Below are 15662 nucleotides of genomic sequence, written 5' to 3'. Positions count from 1 at the left end.
CTTTTTTCTATAGTATATGATAGGACTTAGAACCGGACGATATAAAAAGTTTTGTCTCTAATCTGGAAGTAGACCGGCCTATTACTTAATACCTTATTACTTAAAACGGTTCTTTGGAGAATTCTTTAATTATTGAGCCATTAAAATACATCAATTTATCTTTTTGTACACTTAGTTTAATAAACATATAAGAGAAGTGTACATTTTACTTATACACACTTTTTCAAGATGTCTACATGCTTAACTGAATAATTCTATTTATTATGTTGTCATGACGACGACGACAGGATTAGATTACCTAAAAAAACATTTGAATATCTTTTTATATTAACATTATAACTATATTATTTCTTTTTCTTTCTCTTCTTCTAATAGCAGATTCAGCCTAGTACCTATTTAATATGCATTATGGCCCAAATTTACAAGTAAATAATAATTCACAAGTAAAAATATATATCATACTGTTGTAGTTCAGATCAAAACTTCCGAGACAGTTAAAGCAGATTTGAGAACTTAACGTAGCTTCTAGGTGCTTGCCGTTTACTGTAAGTAATGACAATTGTGGAAGTTTTTTCTTCAGATCAGTTCATAGGTAATCAAGCTATAGACTGTACCCGTAACATGACAATAATTTGCACAGGTCATATAGTTTGAATAGCTGAGCACTGATCTCAAGAATGGTTATATGTAGCTAGGTAGGTAGGAACTTAGTGGTTAACACATCGCCACATTAAGCTGAAAGCTCCATTTGATCTTCAGCTCAGTCAACTTTTCACTTTTAGTCTGTATTTTGTTAGTAATGCATAGTTTTATTTCATGCATTTCATAAAAATTCTTTGTCATTATAGGCGCAGCGGCAGCACCTAATGTACCAGCTCCAGGTGTTGGTAAGTAGAATTGCCAGAAGAATTAGTGATATAACATATAATTTTAATCATTGAGAATTTCTCTTGTATTATTTGTAATGAAAAGATACGGAAGATGTATGTAATTAATAACTTAATCAGTAGCAAATAGTTATTATTTGTATATTTATATAAGATTTTCATGCTGGTTGCTTACCTTCAATTCACATGAATATTGCTTATATTGAGAAAGCTAAGCAGAATTATGAAGCTAAACCTGTTCATGAATTATGTGCATCAGAAAAATACTATAGTAAACCTTACATTATAAACGTGGGAGAGGGCGGAGGGTCGACAGACATAACAGAGTTCAGGGTTCCCAGCGACTTGGATAAATCAGGGAATTCAGCTATTTAAGTCCTGGAAGAGGGAATTTTAGGTACGGACTTTATTACTCGAACCCGTTTCTACTATGGGCTCATATATACTCTTTCTTCAAGTAGGTGTTCATTTTTATTTTCACAGAAGTGTAAAACTTAGCATTCTTGTGCTATTACCCTATGTACACAGTATTCTTGAAAAATCGTGTCTTGATTTTTTTTAAAACAATGAACGCATTATCATCCCAAATTTATATTTTGCCAGGTGCTTTACAACATTACTATCTATTCATGGAATTAATTTCAAAATTTTAAAATATGTACTTTTTGAAAAATTTAAGTAAAATTTTGATTTTGAAAAACCAAATTCTGTATACATTCTGTATTTTGAAAAACCAAGTTTCAAAATACATTGAACATGCTATTTTAGGGATTTTTTACCAAACTTTACGTAGCCCTATCTTCAATACCGGTTGATATATAAAGCTGAAATTCGGTATTTTTCTTAGTCTATCTAGTGGGCATCTATCTACCAATTTGAGATGGTGAGATTGTCACTGTGTTGATTGATATGGTATGACCCGATTGCGAAGAGGCAACTCGAACTGCTAACCTACGTTATATAGATAAATGTGGTCAAGTTATTTTTTTAACATTATTTTTGTAAAATGTTTATTTTCGTGAAGCTAACGGGTGTTTTTACTTGAATTGAGAACTAACCCTACTGCAGATCATAAATTTTGATTTCGTTACCTAACTCTTCCCAAGTTTATTTTCCTAGTTTTCTGTCCCACTTTTCTGTGATTATCCTTGTATTTAATTTGTAACTTTGTAATTAAATAAGCCGTTATGAGCGAAGAACTTGGGTCATGAAAATGCAGTGGTATCTCAGCTGACGGAACACGTCTTGGTCACGTGTTCCTCGACTGTAGTATAAAATTCCGAGCATGAAATGGAAACATTTTGGGTCGTGAAAACTGAAATGCCGTGAATTCGATTATCTAGTTTGAATGGAAACCCTATCGAGAAAAGGAAAGAAAATATTTACTTCCTTTGTTGCTTTTCATATAAGAAACGTTTTATGGTGTTTTAGTGTATTTTCAATTTTACCTAATTCCTTTCACTCTTCCTTTTAATACTTCCATGTCATTTCTGTTGAAACAAAGCATGTATCTTGATGAAAATTTGCAAGGTAATTACACTCTGTAAAAGAGAGGGTATCTTAGTTTTTGCTTATTTTGTTGAAATTTTTCAGTAGCTTGAAACCCTTGGCGTTACAAGCCCAAAGTCTCATTGCCGAACAAACGGCCTTTTAATTAAACGATGTGTTGATAGGGTTCAACTTCTATTACACTTTTTTATACTACCTCTTAAGATAATTTCTCAATTGCCTAGTACCGAGAATTGTCCGTACTAGAAGTCGATCCTATTGAAATGTAGCATCAATCTCTGTTCTGCCGTTTTGTATACATTCTAAAAGACTTGATTAGTGGGTTCTACAATGAAATTAAACGAAACAATGGTGTCGGTAGTTATGAATATATTATAAGGAACTCATGAATATATTATAAGTGTTTGACTTCTCAGTGGAGGACATTGATCTGTTTCTGTACGTGATATTCCACAAGAAGCATATACTTCATAGCAAACCGACCAGTATCGAATATTGTACTTGTAAAAATAGTGGTCATTTGCATTAACCAGTTGAATCAATTTCGTGTTTCTAACTAAAGAGAACGTTTATTGATAAAACTTATAAAGATAAATTTACAAGAAGTTAATTCTTTAGTAAAATATGTCTGTTTAATATTTGTAGTCATTAATAGAAAACTGTTTTAGGTGTTATTAGTAAAGCTTTTATTCAGGTGGCGTGTATTGTTTGTTGCTATATTTTTATAGTAACCCTCTCTTAGGACACAATAGAGGCAATAACGTTAATTCCGGTGTAAAGTAAAACTTAATAGTACTATATGTATAATGATTACTTGTAAGTTCTAAAAACTTAATCCACATAGAATGTATGTAATTAATTTTTCCCCTTAAATATTGTATTAACGCGTCCATATATTTTTTTTCAGGCTTAGGATATGGGGGAGCGTCAGCCGCAGTGGGCGGAGGACTTGCAGGTGGCGTAGGTGGACTCGGAGGCGGCAGTGGAATGGGTATGATGGGATCTTCGTTGGCAGGCAGTGATATTGGCATCGGTAGTGGCTTGGGAAGTGGTCTGGGAACGGGCTTCGGATCGGCAATTAGTGGAGCGGCTACAGGTGGATTAGGAAGTAATTTAGCAGCAGCAGGTGTCGCCGGAGGTCTTACTGGAGGCGGATTGGGAACTGGTGCATTGGGAGCAGGAGGAAGTTTCGGGAGCAACCTGGCAACTGGAGCATCAGGTGCATTCTTAGGAGGAGTGAGTGGTGGAACCGGATATGGTGGTGGCTCAACTTCTTCCTATGGAGGGAGAGATTACGATGGTGTTGGAGGATTGTCTTCAAGTTTTGGTTCTGCTGAACGTGATTTCAGAAGTAACTCTTTCGCAAATGGACCAGATAGAAGTCTTGTTGGAGGGAACGTCTCCAATACGAGAGCATCTGATACCGTTATTGTTAAGAATGTAAGTACATCAGTTCATTTTTTTCGGTTCAGTAGTAGTATTGACAAGCTTTACCAAATTCAACATAGCTTGCGAAGTACTAGTTTTGAAACAGTAAGAACTACTCTTCCTCTTCTCGTAAATTCAAATAGATATTTTGAGCGTATTAAATCAATTTATGTTGTCTTAATATTTGTCCAGACATCGGCGTCAATAGGCAAAGGATGGGTGTACGAATTAAATTACACGAGAAAAATAAGAAGCAAACGAAGGTTAACGTTCCGACCTAATACGCTAAGGTAGCGAAAACATATATTTGTAGGCTATATTCTGCTTAAATCTCAATGCTAATTTTATTATGTATGAGATAAAATGAAAGAAGTTAATATTGGATGAAATATGTTTAAAAAATAGTTCGATTCATTATGTACTATATCGTTCTGTGCCCAAGGGAATACGACCAAATCGTTAAAATACGACGTGCTATGTAAACATTTGTGTTATTAATAGAATATTTTCTAAATATTTTCGTAGTCAAGACCCGTATTTCTCCATGTGCATAAGTTTGTTGTGACCAGTGATTTTTTTCTTAACATTTGCTTTCAAAATTCGGGGGTATCTATTTAATGCGTTCGATAGAGCTCAATTTTCGGAAATAGAAAAAAATCAGAAGCACTTAAGAATATGAAAAAATAGCAAATTTAAAACAAATCAGAAACGTAATGTGATGAATTTAGAAAATAGCTCATTTCTGTGATAGAAAATAAAAGAAGAGCGTAAGAAGTAAGACGATCAAGTTGTTCGATTCACAATCACTCTTCACCAAAACTAAATTGATTTATGGCAGTTGGCCATCAGAAAGAATCCATGTAGATTATGTAAATATCCACTTTCTCCAGACGACCAGATTTGCATTTGATATCGGGCTGACCAATTATTTTCGGACAATTGTCCTCGAAATATTAAAATATTTGTCGAATGCACACTCATGTCAAAATTATTGTCGCATGTTTATAATTTGATAACGAATTCGTCCCGGTATTCTTTATAATGTTAGTATGTGTACAATCAGCAAAGACATGTATGTGGATAATTTCATGTCAAAAGAGCAGTAAATAGAACAATAAAACGAAAGTAAAATTTTCTTATCCATTTAGCAACATTTTGTTTTACTCATTCTAATTTTCGTATTTATAATTCTTTTCCTATCAAATTTACCATAAATATAAATTTCCCGATTATGCACATAATAATCAGTATTAAAAGTACGCTGCAAAATCATCATCAAATTTTATTCGTACAAGGAGAGTTATAGATATGCGACAATCATTTTGGACATGTTTTGCATGTAGGATTTCTTGATACATTGGATTACAAAAGCTTTGGAACCTGTTTTTGTATGTGGAGTGCAAATGTATTTCTGAACAATTTGTTTTAATATAGAAATTGTTTGAACCACTCCATTAAGTGTTGTTAGACACGGCGCACAACAACTCTGCACATGAGTGACGTAATGCTGTTCGCGATTTGACTGCCATCTGACCGTGATTAGAAGGCAGGATAGAGAGATTATCAGCGTTGCCAACTGAAATAAATATTCGCCATGAATCATAAAATGTGAGGTATTATTCGTACGTACGTTGTACCTTTTCATCTATGTATATCTAGATCATTACTATTGATAGTAGACGTTGCATTCCACAAATAAAAATGAAATGTCAAATATTTTTCATTTATGTATATGCGTACATAAAGGAAACTCACCTACATTTCTATTCCGGATAAGTCACAGCCAGTATCCTGTTCTGAAACACTGTTGCTATCACTATCGACACTACCGAGACTGATAACGACCCTCTCAGTAATCTCATCCATAATTCCTTCTGCTTCCCAATATTGAGTCTCAATTTGCTTCACGACGCAACCCATCCTTTCACCAAAGACCAAATTTTTTTCAATTGGATTCAGTTCCGGGCGATAGGGGGGTAAACGAAGCACAGTATGTCCATGGCGTTTGACAATTTCGTCAATTGCAAACTTTTTTAAATCTAGATTTATGTGATTGGATTAAACTATACAGTTCCGACTTCAGCGTATTGCAATCAAGAAATGTTTTTCTCTGTCAACCACTGCATCATTTGTTGCTTAGTCGAACCAGAGGTAGGTGCTTTTTCCAAAATAACGTTGTGATAGGATGCATTGTCACAAACCACGACAGAATTGTGACGGAGATTTGGTATTAACTTATGTCACTTTTCATAATTGTCGTGGTTCATTTGGTTGTGGTAGTCACCTGTAGATTGACTTGCTTTCCACATTAATAATGCATTGGGTACAAACCCATTTCCCCGTCCTACATGAATCATAATTCCAATCCCGAGAGCCTGGTGCTAATAGACCGTGGGAGCTGTCGTCTGTCCAAGATCTGTTTGAAACGTGAGATGATAATATGTATGATTCGTCTACATAAACTTTATTTCGCGCTTGGTTTCGATATTCTTTTATACGTCTCAAGTAGAAAATTCTTTTTTCTCAAACTTCTTGAGACTCTATAAGTACGGTTCTGTTAGTTTTAGTCTTTCTCCACCGAAACCCAAGATCTTTTAGAATTTTTCTAAGTCTTGTGCACCCACCCTTAAAACCTATTGATTCTGAAAGCTTTTACCTAAGTGTCGAAACAGTAGGATATCTGTGTTTCGTTTTATAAAAGTCGTAAATTATTTCCGAATAACATCACTGTCAAACTCATGTACCCCAACCACAGGTTTCTGACAGCACCGGATGTTATTTGGAGTTTCAAAACTAGTTTCCTTACCTTCAACTGTCTGTCCTTCTTTTTAATATTTTTGATTGTCCGTAACGATACCCCTACAGCCTTCGCTGTTGTTTCTAAAGCTTTTCCAACAGGAATTGTCAAGGTACCTTCTCAAGCTTCCATCTCCATAAATTTAATAACATTCCAAATCACCTCTCTAGCCTGTAAGTGGGTCTTTTTGTGCTTCACTCTGGAATTTATAACATTTATAGTCACGTTAATTCACTAAATCATACACCGAGACACCTACAAACTATTACACTAGTCTATCCACATTATACTGGATCGGAGTACGATAACACCCTCGTAACAACAAACACTTTATCTTCAATCTACCAGCACACTACACGAAACTCAGCCAAAGAACAAACCTCGACAAGCATCGGAAATATCTTATTTCGAGGGGTGAGTGAGCCATGTCTCTTATGTTCAGACCCTAAGCGAATGGAATGCTACGATTGCCAAAATGTACCATGTTTTCTGTTGACCAACAGATGTGTAGAAGGCTTCCTTATTCTTTTCTTTTTTGGTAACCCAAAGGTCAAAATAAGGAGGGTGAAAGAATGTTTTCCGCTTAGTATTACTTAGCATTGTGTTATAGTGGTGTATATAAAACTGAATTTTTGTGTTTTGTAGAACTAAAATATTGTGTATCTATTCTTTTGTGTGTTAATATCTGAGATTGTGTGGAAATATTTGTATGAGTTCTTTAACTTTTTAATGCCGGCACGTTCAGGTGTATGATACATTCAGTTCTTAATTTTAATAATTGATTTTAAATTCTCTTGTACTTTAGTTAATTAATGCTGTGACTACGGAAGATAAGATCTTTTTTTTAAAAAAAATTAGAAGCAGTACTACGATCAGAAGTCAAAGTAGGGAGATGGTATAAATATCAGAGCTTACTTGGAGAAAGAAAGAGCAAACGATGGTCTGTTATCAATTGTACCAATTGCAAAAATAGTGGAGAGGATGTGTGATGCTTTGCAAAGAGGCAAACATTCAGTAATAAACAAACGTTTTATTTATTTATTTATTTAAACGATTTAGGATTTCCTACTGAGAAGTTTGAATAATCGCGGTTGGCAACAAAATTTCCTCTCATTTTCATGTCACTCGCTCGGAAAGTAACTGTTTCAAAATGCAAAGTTAGCTTGCGCCATGTCTACCACGTTATTATGCCCTGGTGAATTACCCTAGATACCCGTAACTTAGTAGATTACTTGAAAATTCCCGTGGTAAGGATTATCTTCGTGCCTGATTTATATACTACTCTTTACTCAGGTTTTTAGAGATACACGTCGTGAATTAAAAAAAAAAAAAAAAAAAGTGCATTCTGTGTATTAGAACATTATATTAAATAAACACAATGCCTTAGTGTTGATATAAACTTTGTTTTTGGTAGCTCCCATTAAATGCGACGTGGCAGATGTTGAGAGACAAATTCAGAGAAGCTGGTGACATCAAATTTGCAGAAATCAGAAACAAGGACACTGGCTTGGTTAGGTTTGCCACAGAGAGAGATGCAGAGCGTGCTGTCGGTATCCTTTTCTAAATGCAGAAGCATAGAATGAGGTGTTATAGGCTCAGGTATTTACTTTGTGTAAGTCGAATAGTATCATGTTTGTTTAGACAAGGAGTACTAGTAAGCAGGGCGTATTTCCGTCCGAATAAGTTTTCTGAAAATAATGAAATTCTGGCTGTGTGGGAATTCGTAGAAGATATTTTTCGAGAGCAAAATTTTCTCCCGATTCCTAGTAGTATTGTGATGTAAACATTGTAGTCCTTGTTTTCTTTTGGGCCAGTAAACATAATATAAAATTGTAATTCAGTCTAAGATAGATACATAATAATTTAAAGAATATATGCGCTCTTGTATTTCGTGTAACATCTTTAATTAGACATTGTAAGATGACCTTTAATAATTCGAATTTGATATACAGAGATAATTGTCACTTTTTTCGGGTTGCAGAAGATACGGTTCGAGGACTAGTCGCAAATAATAAATTTTCAGGTTTCATGTGATTTTTTTTATTATCATTATTATTATTAGAATACTATTACTAAATTTAGTATTTCCTTTTACTATATTATGAACTCAGCTGTAGTAGTAAATATATCTTTACCTTCACCTAAATCATGATTTCAGAAGGAAACAAGGAAATTGAAATTAATAAAACAAGAAATTGAAAACAATAAATGAATTAATAAAAAAATATCCCTGATAACCCTGCTGCTTGGAGAAAAGCAGGAAGTTGTGTCGCAGAAGTATACGAAATTACTTCGATCTTGTGAACACAAGTTAACTTGCATTCTATGGAATTTCACTAAAGTTGTTGTTGTAGTTAAATTAACTAATAACACCTATTGCACAAAAGCAGCTGTATCTGTTCCAGAGAAGAACTGTTCACACTATTCGTTATGAACCCTCACTTTCTCTCGTATCGTGGTGGTACAAGATTCCCAAGTGAAGTTCAGATGAACTGCTACTGCAGTCTGACCAATAATGTTGCTAGGTTTTTTTAAATTACGAATGTGTCGTTATGGTTCTCCTGAACTGTCAACAAAGTATAAAACCTTGCAGTTCTTTCACAAATTCGATGAACAGCGACATACAGTATATTGCCTATATACATTGGTCATTGTCACAGTTGTGTGCCTGTTTCTCATTTTTTAATTTATTTTTTCAAACCGTTCCTTTCGATGTTGAGTGACGTCGAACTATTTGAAAAATAATGAACAACACCTGAATTACGACGTAATATATGTGGACAGCGTGAGAACGTGTTGACAAAGTTTTGCGTTTACCTGGTACAATTTCTGAAAATTGGATTGAGTAACTTCAGGAACTTTTTGTTTCCCTAACTACTCCGAATTTGGTTTCCTTGTCGGTACCCAAGACAGTTGTTGAATTTGCGTGTTGGTACTGCACGTGTTAACCATTGTCTCAGCTAAATTCTTGTAGTAGAGTTGAAACGAAGACATCAAACTTGGAACCGTAAACAGCGTTACAGAGCATGTGTATGCTTTAAAGTGGGAAGAAAATTATGCCAGGTATTCCGTAGAGATGTGGCGGACAATACAACAGTGATTTAACAAGTTTAAGTACAGCGCTGAGTCTTCTAGGACAACCCCTGTGCGAGACTCACGAGCCACAGACAAGGCGTGTCGGCTACTCACGTGAAGCATTTAATTAGTTTAGAAACTTCGGCAAAACTTCTACCAACGTCGGGAAATGATATAAAATGGGTCCCGGATGAATTAATCATAGCTCACAAAAGGAAAGGGGTTAACTTATGCTTCATTGTCCAGTAATATGCCGTATCCTCTTTCCGACAGGTGTTGTTAAGCAATGAGAAGTGTGTTCTTTATGATAATTCACGCCTTTCTACTACAAAAACTTAAGCAACAACTCTGTAGTCGGAGGATTCTCGGAATATTTTCCATCGCGAATTGCTAGCTCCTAGCAAGACGAACAATGCAAATATTTACTCGCAGCAATTGGAACATGGTCATAAAAATACGAAAATAGTGGAGCGAGTATTGGAATTGGAGTGGTATTTCTCTGCTTTAGGACTACATGAAGCAAAGTTATGCTCATATAAGTATCCAGTTTGCTCGAGAAACGTTATACATGCTCATATTTCTCGGATATTTAAACACCATTCGGGAATTAAATTTATTCTGTTCGTTAGACAACTATCTGTTGGAACGACTATTTCGAAATTAAAGTGTGGCATCCATAGTTTACCCACTGGTAGGAGACAGGTTATTGCTGCTAATGCTATTGATTTTGTAGATAGGTCTTATTACACATTATCGGCTTTTTCTTGGATCAATATCAAAGAACTTTTTGTATACCTAATAGAAGTGACTTTTAGTTCTTCAAATTTGGGTGCTATTCTAGCGTCTATTTCCTACTTAACTCACCTGCGAACAAACGTGACTATGAACTCTTCTTTTTTCAATGTTGCAAATTATAGAATAGTGTAAAAATAATTCTTAATGAAGTAGGAATGAACAAGCCTCGTATTAACCTGCCAGTCAGAAAAAAAAATCAAAATTATGTATAGGGTGAGGTATATTGTAACATTTTAATTATATTAACTCGAATGTTCCTTTACTGAAAAATAATAATAATAATTGCTAAACAACCAAATTTTCAAACACCGATCTCAAGAAACAAAATGATTGGGTAGGTTGAGAAGTTGGTTGAGCTCAACAGCAGTTACATAAACGAGAGACCTGGGATCGATTGCAGTCTGTTGTATATTTGTGTTTGAAATAAGTGCAGTAATGCTTGCTGGCATCGTATGCAGGTTTTTTCCCTTCTATTTTTTTAAATACATATTCCACGATGTCTTGATAATTTGATTTTGAGTGCCCAAGTTGCACAATGATGTATTTGAAAATACATGGCAGAATTGCAGGAATGTATTATTATTTAATTACAAAAATAAATTGTGTAAATATAGTTTTAAAATTTTTAAGCTACTTAAGTAGTTTAGAGTTTAGTCACTTTTCCGATAGTTCTTGTCAGATGTCGCTAGCATCTTTGTACCACTACTGTAAATTCTTCTGGTATTGTATTATTGAATGTGTTGCAAGACGCGCCCTTCGAAAACGTTAGTCTATTAATTCTGGTTGTGTTACACAGGTTCCTAATGAATCTGTTTAAAGAAAAAATATGGAGATTGAATTATTAATCAGTTTCGTAAATAATCACCTTTGTAATCAACACTTTCAGCATAACGACAAATCAGATATGATATTGAGTGGACTTAGTCCATGCTTAATCCGATAGCTGTTCATTTTCATGGAATAAAGGGATTAATTCACAGAAATAAATCAAAAGTAACCACTAAGAAAATGTATTTTAATTTAGTCTTTCTGTCTGGTTATGACGCGTAAGGGACATAGGTGAGATTTTGTGAGTGAGGTTTTAAAGACTATAATTTGCTTTTATCCATCGTTAAGGGTCGCAATTTCTGGGCAAGAAGTTTGCAGTTTTCTGAAATCTGCTTATACCAATATATGTATTAGAGATGTTATTGTTGTTTCCTTAACTTGGCCACAGCAATGATGGACCGCTCTCGAATGGACGGACGCATCATCGATGTTCGCATCTTTTAAAGGTAATGTTGAAGATAAAACAAGCAGTGTTGATTTTAATTTTTACTTCGACAGTTCTATGTGTACAAAGGATGCTGTAATAAGGAACTTAATCGTAGTGAATTGTCGTCTTTTATGTTGAAGGTTTTAGTTTTGTTCCGACAACACAGCATCTATAATTCTGAAGAGATTTCTTTGTATATGTGGAAGACTTTGAACGAACTGATTGGAACTTGACTGAAATCCATCGTACCTTGCTAGAGGAAGGTTTCGATTTGATTTAGAACTACTTGTTCTTGGAAGTTTAAGTGTCGTGCCGTTATCGGAGTACTTGAGTTCCTTGATTTTCACATAAGCTACTCGTTTATGTACTTGTGTGTGACATTGTTCTTGAGATTGTGAGCATCAGTACAGGCCACTCATTAGGTCATTGTATCATTGTCATTCATTGTTTACTCAAATAAAAATGTGAAAATTTAAATGTATTATTAATTACGTCTTCAGGTTTTCTAAGCATATTCAACCGTTGTTGCTCAAATATTTGAAGAAAATTGACGTTCGTCGATGTTTGCCTTGCAATTCTTGCTGCAGCTTTCGTAGACACATCTTTTTTTCGTATTTTTGCCAGTCCGTTTCGAGTTTGCATTGGTGGCCATATTGTGTTGCAGTGTTCAACCTGAAGAAGACAGCATCCTGTTTTGCTTTTTTCTTCTGAGATATGTTTTTCCATTTAATGTGAGAAATTGAGAGTTTTTACCGATTAATGTTGAGTATTTTGTCATTCCAGGTTAACAGTAGCAGGAAACTTAAGGTTTTTGATATATTTTGCTTTTTGTGGAGTGAGTTGAAATGAAATCATCATAGGCAGTAGTTAAAATTACTTTGCTTGGCATGTAGGAAAATATGAAACGAGATTAGCATAAATTTTCATACTTTTTTCTAAAAGCACGAAAGTTCAATACTTCAGCACCTTTCTTCGGAAGATCGTTGTTCTACAGACGAGACCGTACCTTCGAGTAGTAATTTGTATGAGACCTGTGTGTACAATCATTCAGAAGTGCAGAACCGTTAAATATGTCCTCCAATAATGCCGGAACGGTAATTAAACGAGAATGCATTCTTTGTTAGAAACTTGTACTCAAATTCTTACATTTGTCCAAAGATATTGATTGATGAGTAAACGTGGCTATAAATCTTTCCTGGTAATAAGTTAGTGATGATGTGTACAAAACTGATGTAACTATTGTTGCTGTGCATATCTTTGATATTCCTAAATTCACTTAATTTTCGAACACACTTTTGTTTTTTCCGTTTTCGCATTATATATATATATATTTCGTTCACATTGAGTTACTCAGTTTTTGGTTTAGGAGAAACAAACTTCATATCAATTTAATAATATCGTAAGGAAAAAAGTCCAAGTCGTAGCTAAAAATTGACATACGCAGGGTTATTCGAAAATTTAAAGAACAGTATTACCGAACCTGGTATGCACAGTAATAATTAGTACACATTCCTTGCTTTGGATGAAGGCTTTTTATAAACTAAGTTCTAACGGGCACCAAATGTTCGAGAATTGTAAGTAGTTATAAGAACTTGAACAGTTAACTAAAAATCAATCGATGTAGAGAAAACAAATTTTATGTGGTGGTAACTTCAAAAACAAACAAACAAACAAACAAAAAAAAAAAAAAGTACGTAACACCGATGCACTTTGTAGGCTAATCCAGACTGGAAATAGAATTAATATGCTCGTGAAAGTCGTTAAAAAATTAAGTCTAGGATTAGTCGGATTTCGTTCTTTGCATTCGCGATAAAAATAGCTTAAAACATTGGAATGCTAAATTAGGAACTTAGGGAATTGGGCTTGGAGGATGAATATGAAGTACCAGTTAATAATCAAGAGTAATATTCATTGTTTCTTCAACTGTCGTCTTTATACGCCGTGAATTTAAGGTAACTCTTCATAAGTTGTTCGATATTCGGCTTTGAAGTATGCCTTGCTTATATCAAGCCCTGACACTTCAGCTATGAGCATCTCTGCACAATGTATATCAATTAGACTTACTATACTGCTGAGTGTAAATTACAGTTACCTTAATGATGTGATATTTGTTTCGAAAATTGATACACGTTCACATGGGTAGTGCGCACATTCATTTTCGTTCACTTGAAAGCAATATCTGAATTTAAAGAAAAGTAATGACTGCTGCTGCTTTTGTCAGATACAAAATACCAGCAGTTCGTCTGAAATTTTTTAACACTGTGGGCATAAGATAAATTAGGTGAAGCAAGCGAATTTCTTCTTGTACGGAGTACAGTTGCGTAATTTTTTGATTAAAGTAGTATTTTCCTAGCCAGTTTGCTTCCCTTCCCCTCCTCCCCGTTACCAGTGAGTAGGTGGAATAAATGCATTTAGAAGCGCAAAAAAGAACTTCATACTGAATCCTATTTAACTACGACCAGTTCGATGTTATTTATTTCTTAATATCCTCAATATTTTATTCAATATCATGAATAATTAGAGATTGGAAAGTAAACGAACATGTTGCGTGTGAAAGGATAATCTTTTCAATTGTGTAAGCGCGTATGTACTTCCGAGAGAATATGAAGCTGAAGTTGTTACATTAGGTGAAAGTGTACTGTGTGAAACATGTTATTCTGCGCTAACAAAGCAAGCTTATATTCCCAGATGAAAATGCTAATTATGCAGAAACCCAATTTTTTTTTTCTTCGACCGTCGCATGAATAGTACATTTCATTATTTCGAAGTGAAATTCATACTTGCGTCTGCGGCTGATAGTTAATTTTGGAAATTGCGGAATCGTTTAACAATAGGTTTTCGGTATAGAGAATAAAATAATCTTTAATCTCAATCTATAACTCTTTCATCGAATATCGTAAGCATTAATATTGTTCGTGGTTCAGTTGTAGAATATGCAGAAAGTACTTTTATGATTAGTTATTACATTCCATAACTTACTTTCACAGGGACATGAAGTCCAATAATATATAATGGTCAGATATATATATGTGGTGCTTTCATCTTAGTCGGTATAATGAATCCTATAGTTTTCAGGCAATTATCAGTTTCTTTGTGTTAATATCAAAAATTTAATCATGTACATAAAATAACTTCGTATACTTGAGTCCATGTGTGTCATTCTGTTCTGTTCTGTTCTAATTACATGTAAGTATCATAATATCTAAGGGTGTTGAAAACTCCTGCTCTGTCAGTTGCAGTAACTAAAAAGTTGGGGAATTGGTGCATGTGGAATGGCCATAAGCGTCCAGTTCTTCTGCCATTTAAAATGTATAATTTGTTCTTGTTTAGCCGTGTATTATTTGCAATATTTTGGAGAAATTCAGAGTAGTCGTGTGAAATCATACAAAGCTCGGAAGTAATGACCGAGGCTGACATTGTTATTGTCAAGTTCTTCGCGTCACGTTTTTCCGAAGAAAATATTTAGTGTGTATTTGAAGCATGAATTCTTAGAAATTGCAGCTATTTATTCGAGTATAGGATAACGGATTTAGGTGTGCAGAGAAGTTTGACCAGTGAAGGCTTAAAATTTGGAGACCTTGCTAAAAGTATTTTGTTTGGCGAAAGTTGTCTCAGGTATGTTCATCTTCACGTATTGACATTCTAGTTATAGTTAGAAAACTTCCTATTTAATACCTCAATAAAATATATTATGTAGAATAGCATAATATCCACTCATGATGACTGGAAAGCTGTACCAGAATGGACTATTGCATTGGAAATATTACTGTTTGCTAAATACTAACTGCTTACTATCATAAAGTTCTCAAATATTGTTTTTTTGGAAATCACACTGTCGCCTTCACTGGTGTTGATTTTTCGTGTTATCTTCAAAATACCATGAATCTGACCTTGTGGTTAATTTGTGCTCCTTGCA

General features: G+C 34.5%; 1 protein-coding gene across 3 annotated transcripts in view; it reads left to right on the top strand.

Annotated features, from left to right (window-relative positions):
- The window catches only part of rump (heterogeneous nuclear ribonucleoprotein rumpelstiltskin), a 64331-nt gene that overhangs the window by 27991 nt on the left and 20678 nt on the right, over positions 1 to 15662 (top strand). The window contains exons 7-10 of one of the 3 annotated variants that reach the window (XM_081734064.1): positions 849 to 887; positions 3304 to 3836; positions 8036 to 8171; positions 11708 to 15361. In XM_081734064.1, the coding sequence (XP_081590190.1) occupies positions 849 to 887; positions 3304 to 3836; positions 8036 to 8171; positions 11708 to 11763 (764 nt within the window). In that variant the 3' untranslated portion in view covers positions 11764 to 15361. Of the gene's footprint in view, positions 1 to 848; positions 888 to 3303; positions 3837 to 8035; positions 8234 to 11707; positions 15362 to 15662 lie in introns of all 3 variants that reach the window. The other 2 variants (XM_081734067.1, XM_081734065.1) reach the window with 2 other exon arrangements.

This window comes from Thermobia domestica, chromosome 12 (assembly GCF_964235325.1).
Source record: "Thermobia domestica chromosome 12, izTheDome1.hap1.1, whole genome shotgun sequence".
NCBI classification, from domain to species: domain Eukaryota; kingdom Metazoa; phylum Arthropoda; class Insecta; order Zygentoma; family Lepismatidae; genus Thermobia; species Thermobia domestica.
Note: the sequence above shows the minus strand (reverse complement) of the source record. Positions and strands in the feature narration are given on the sequence as shown.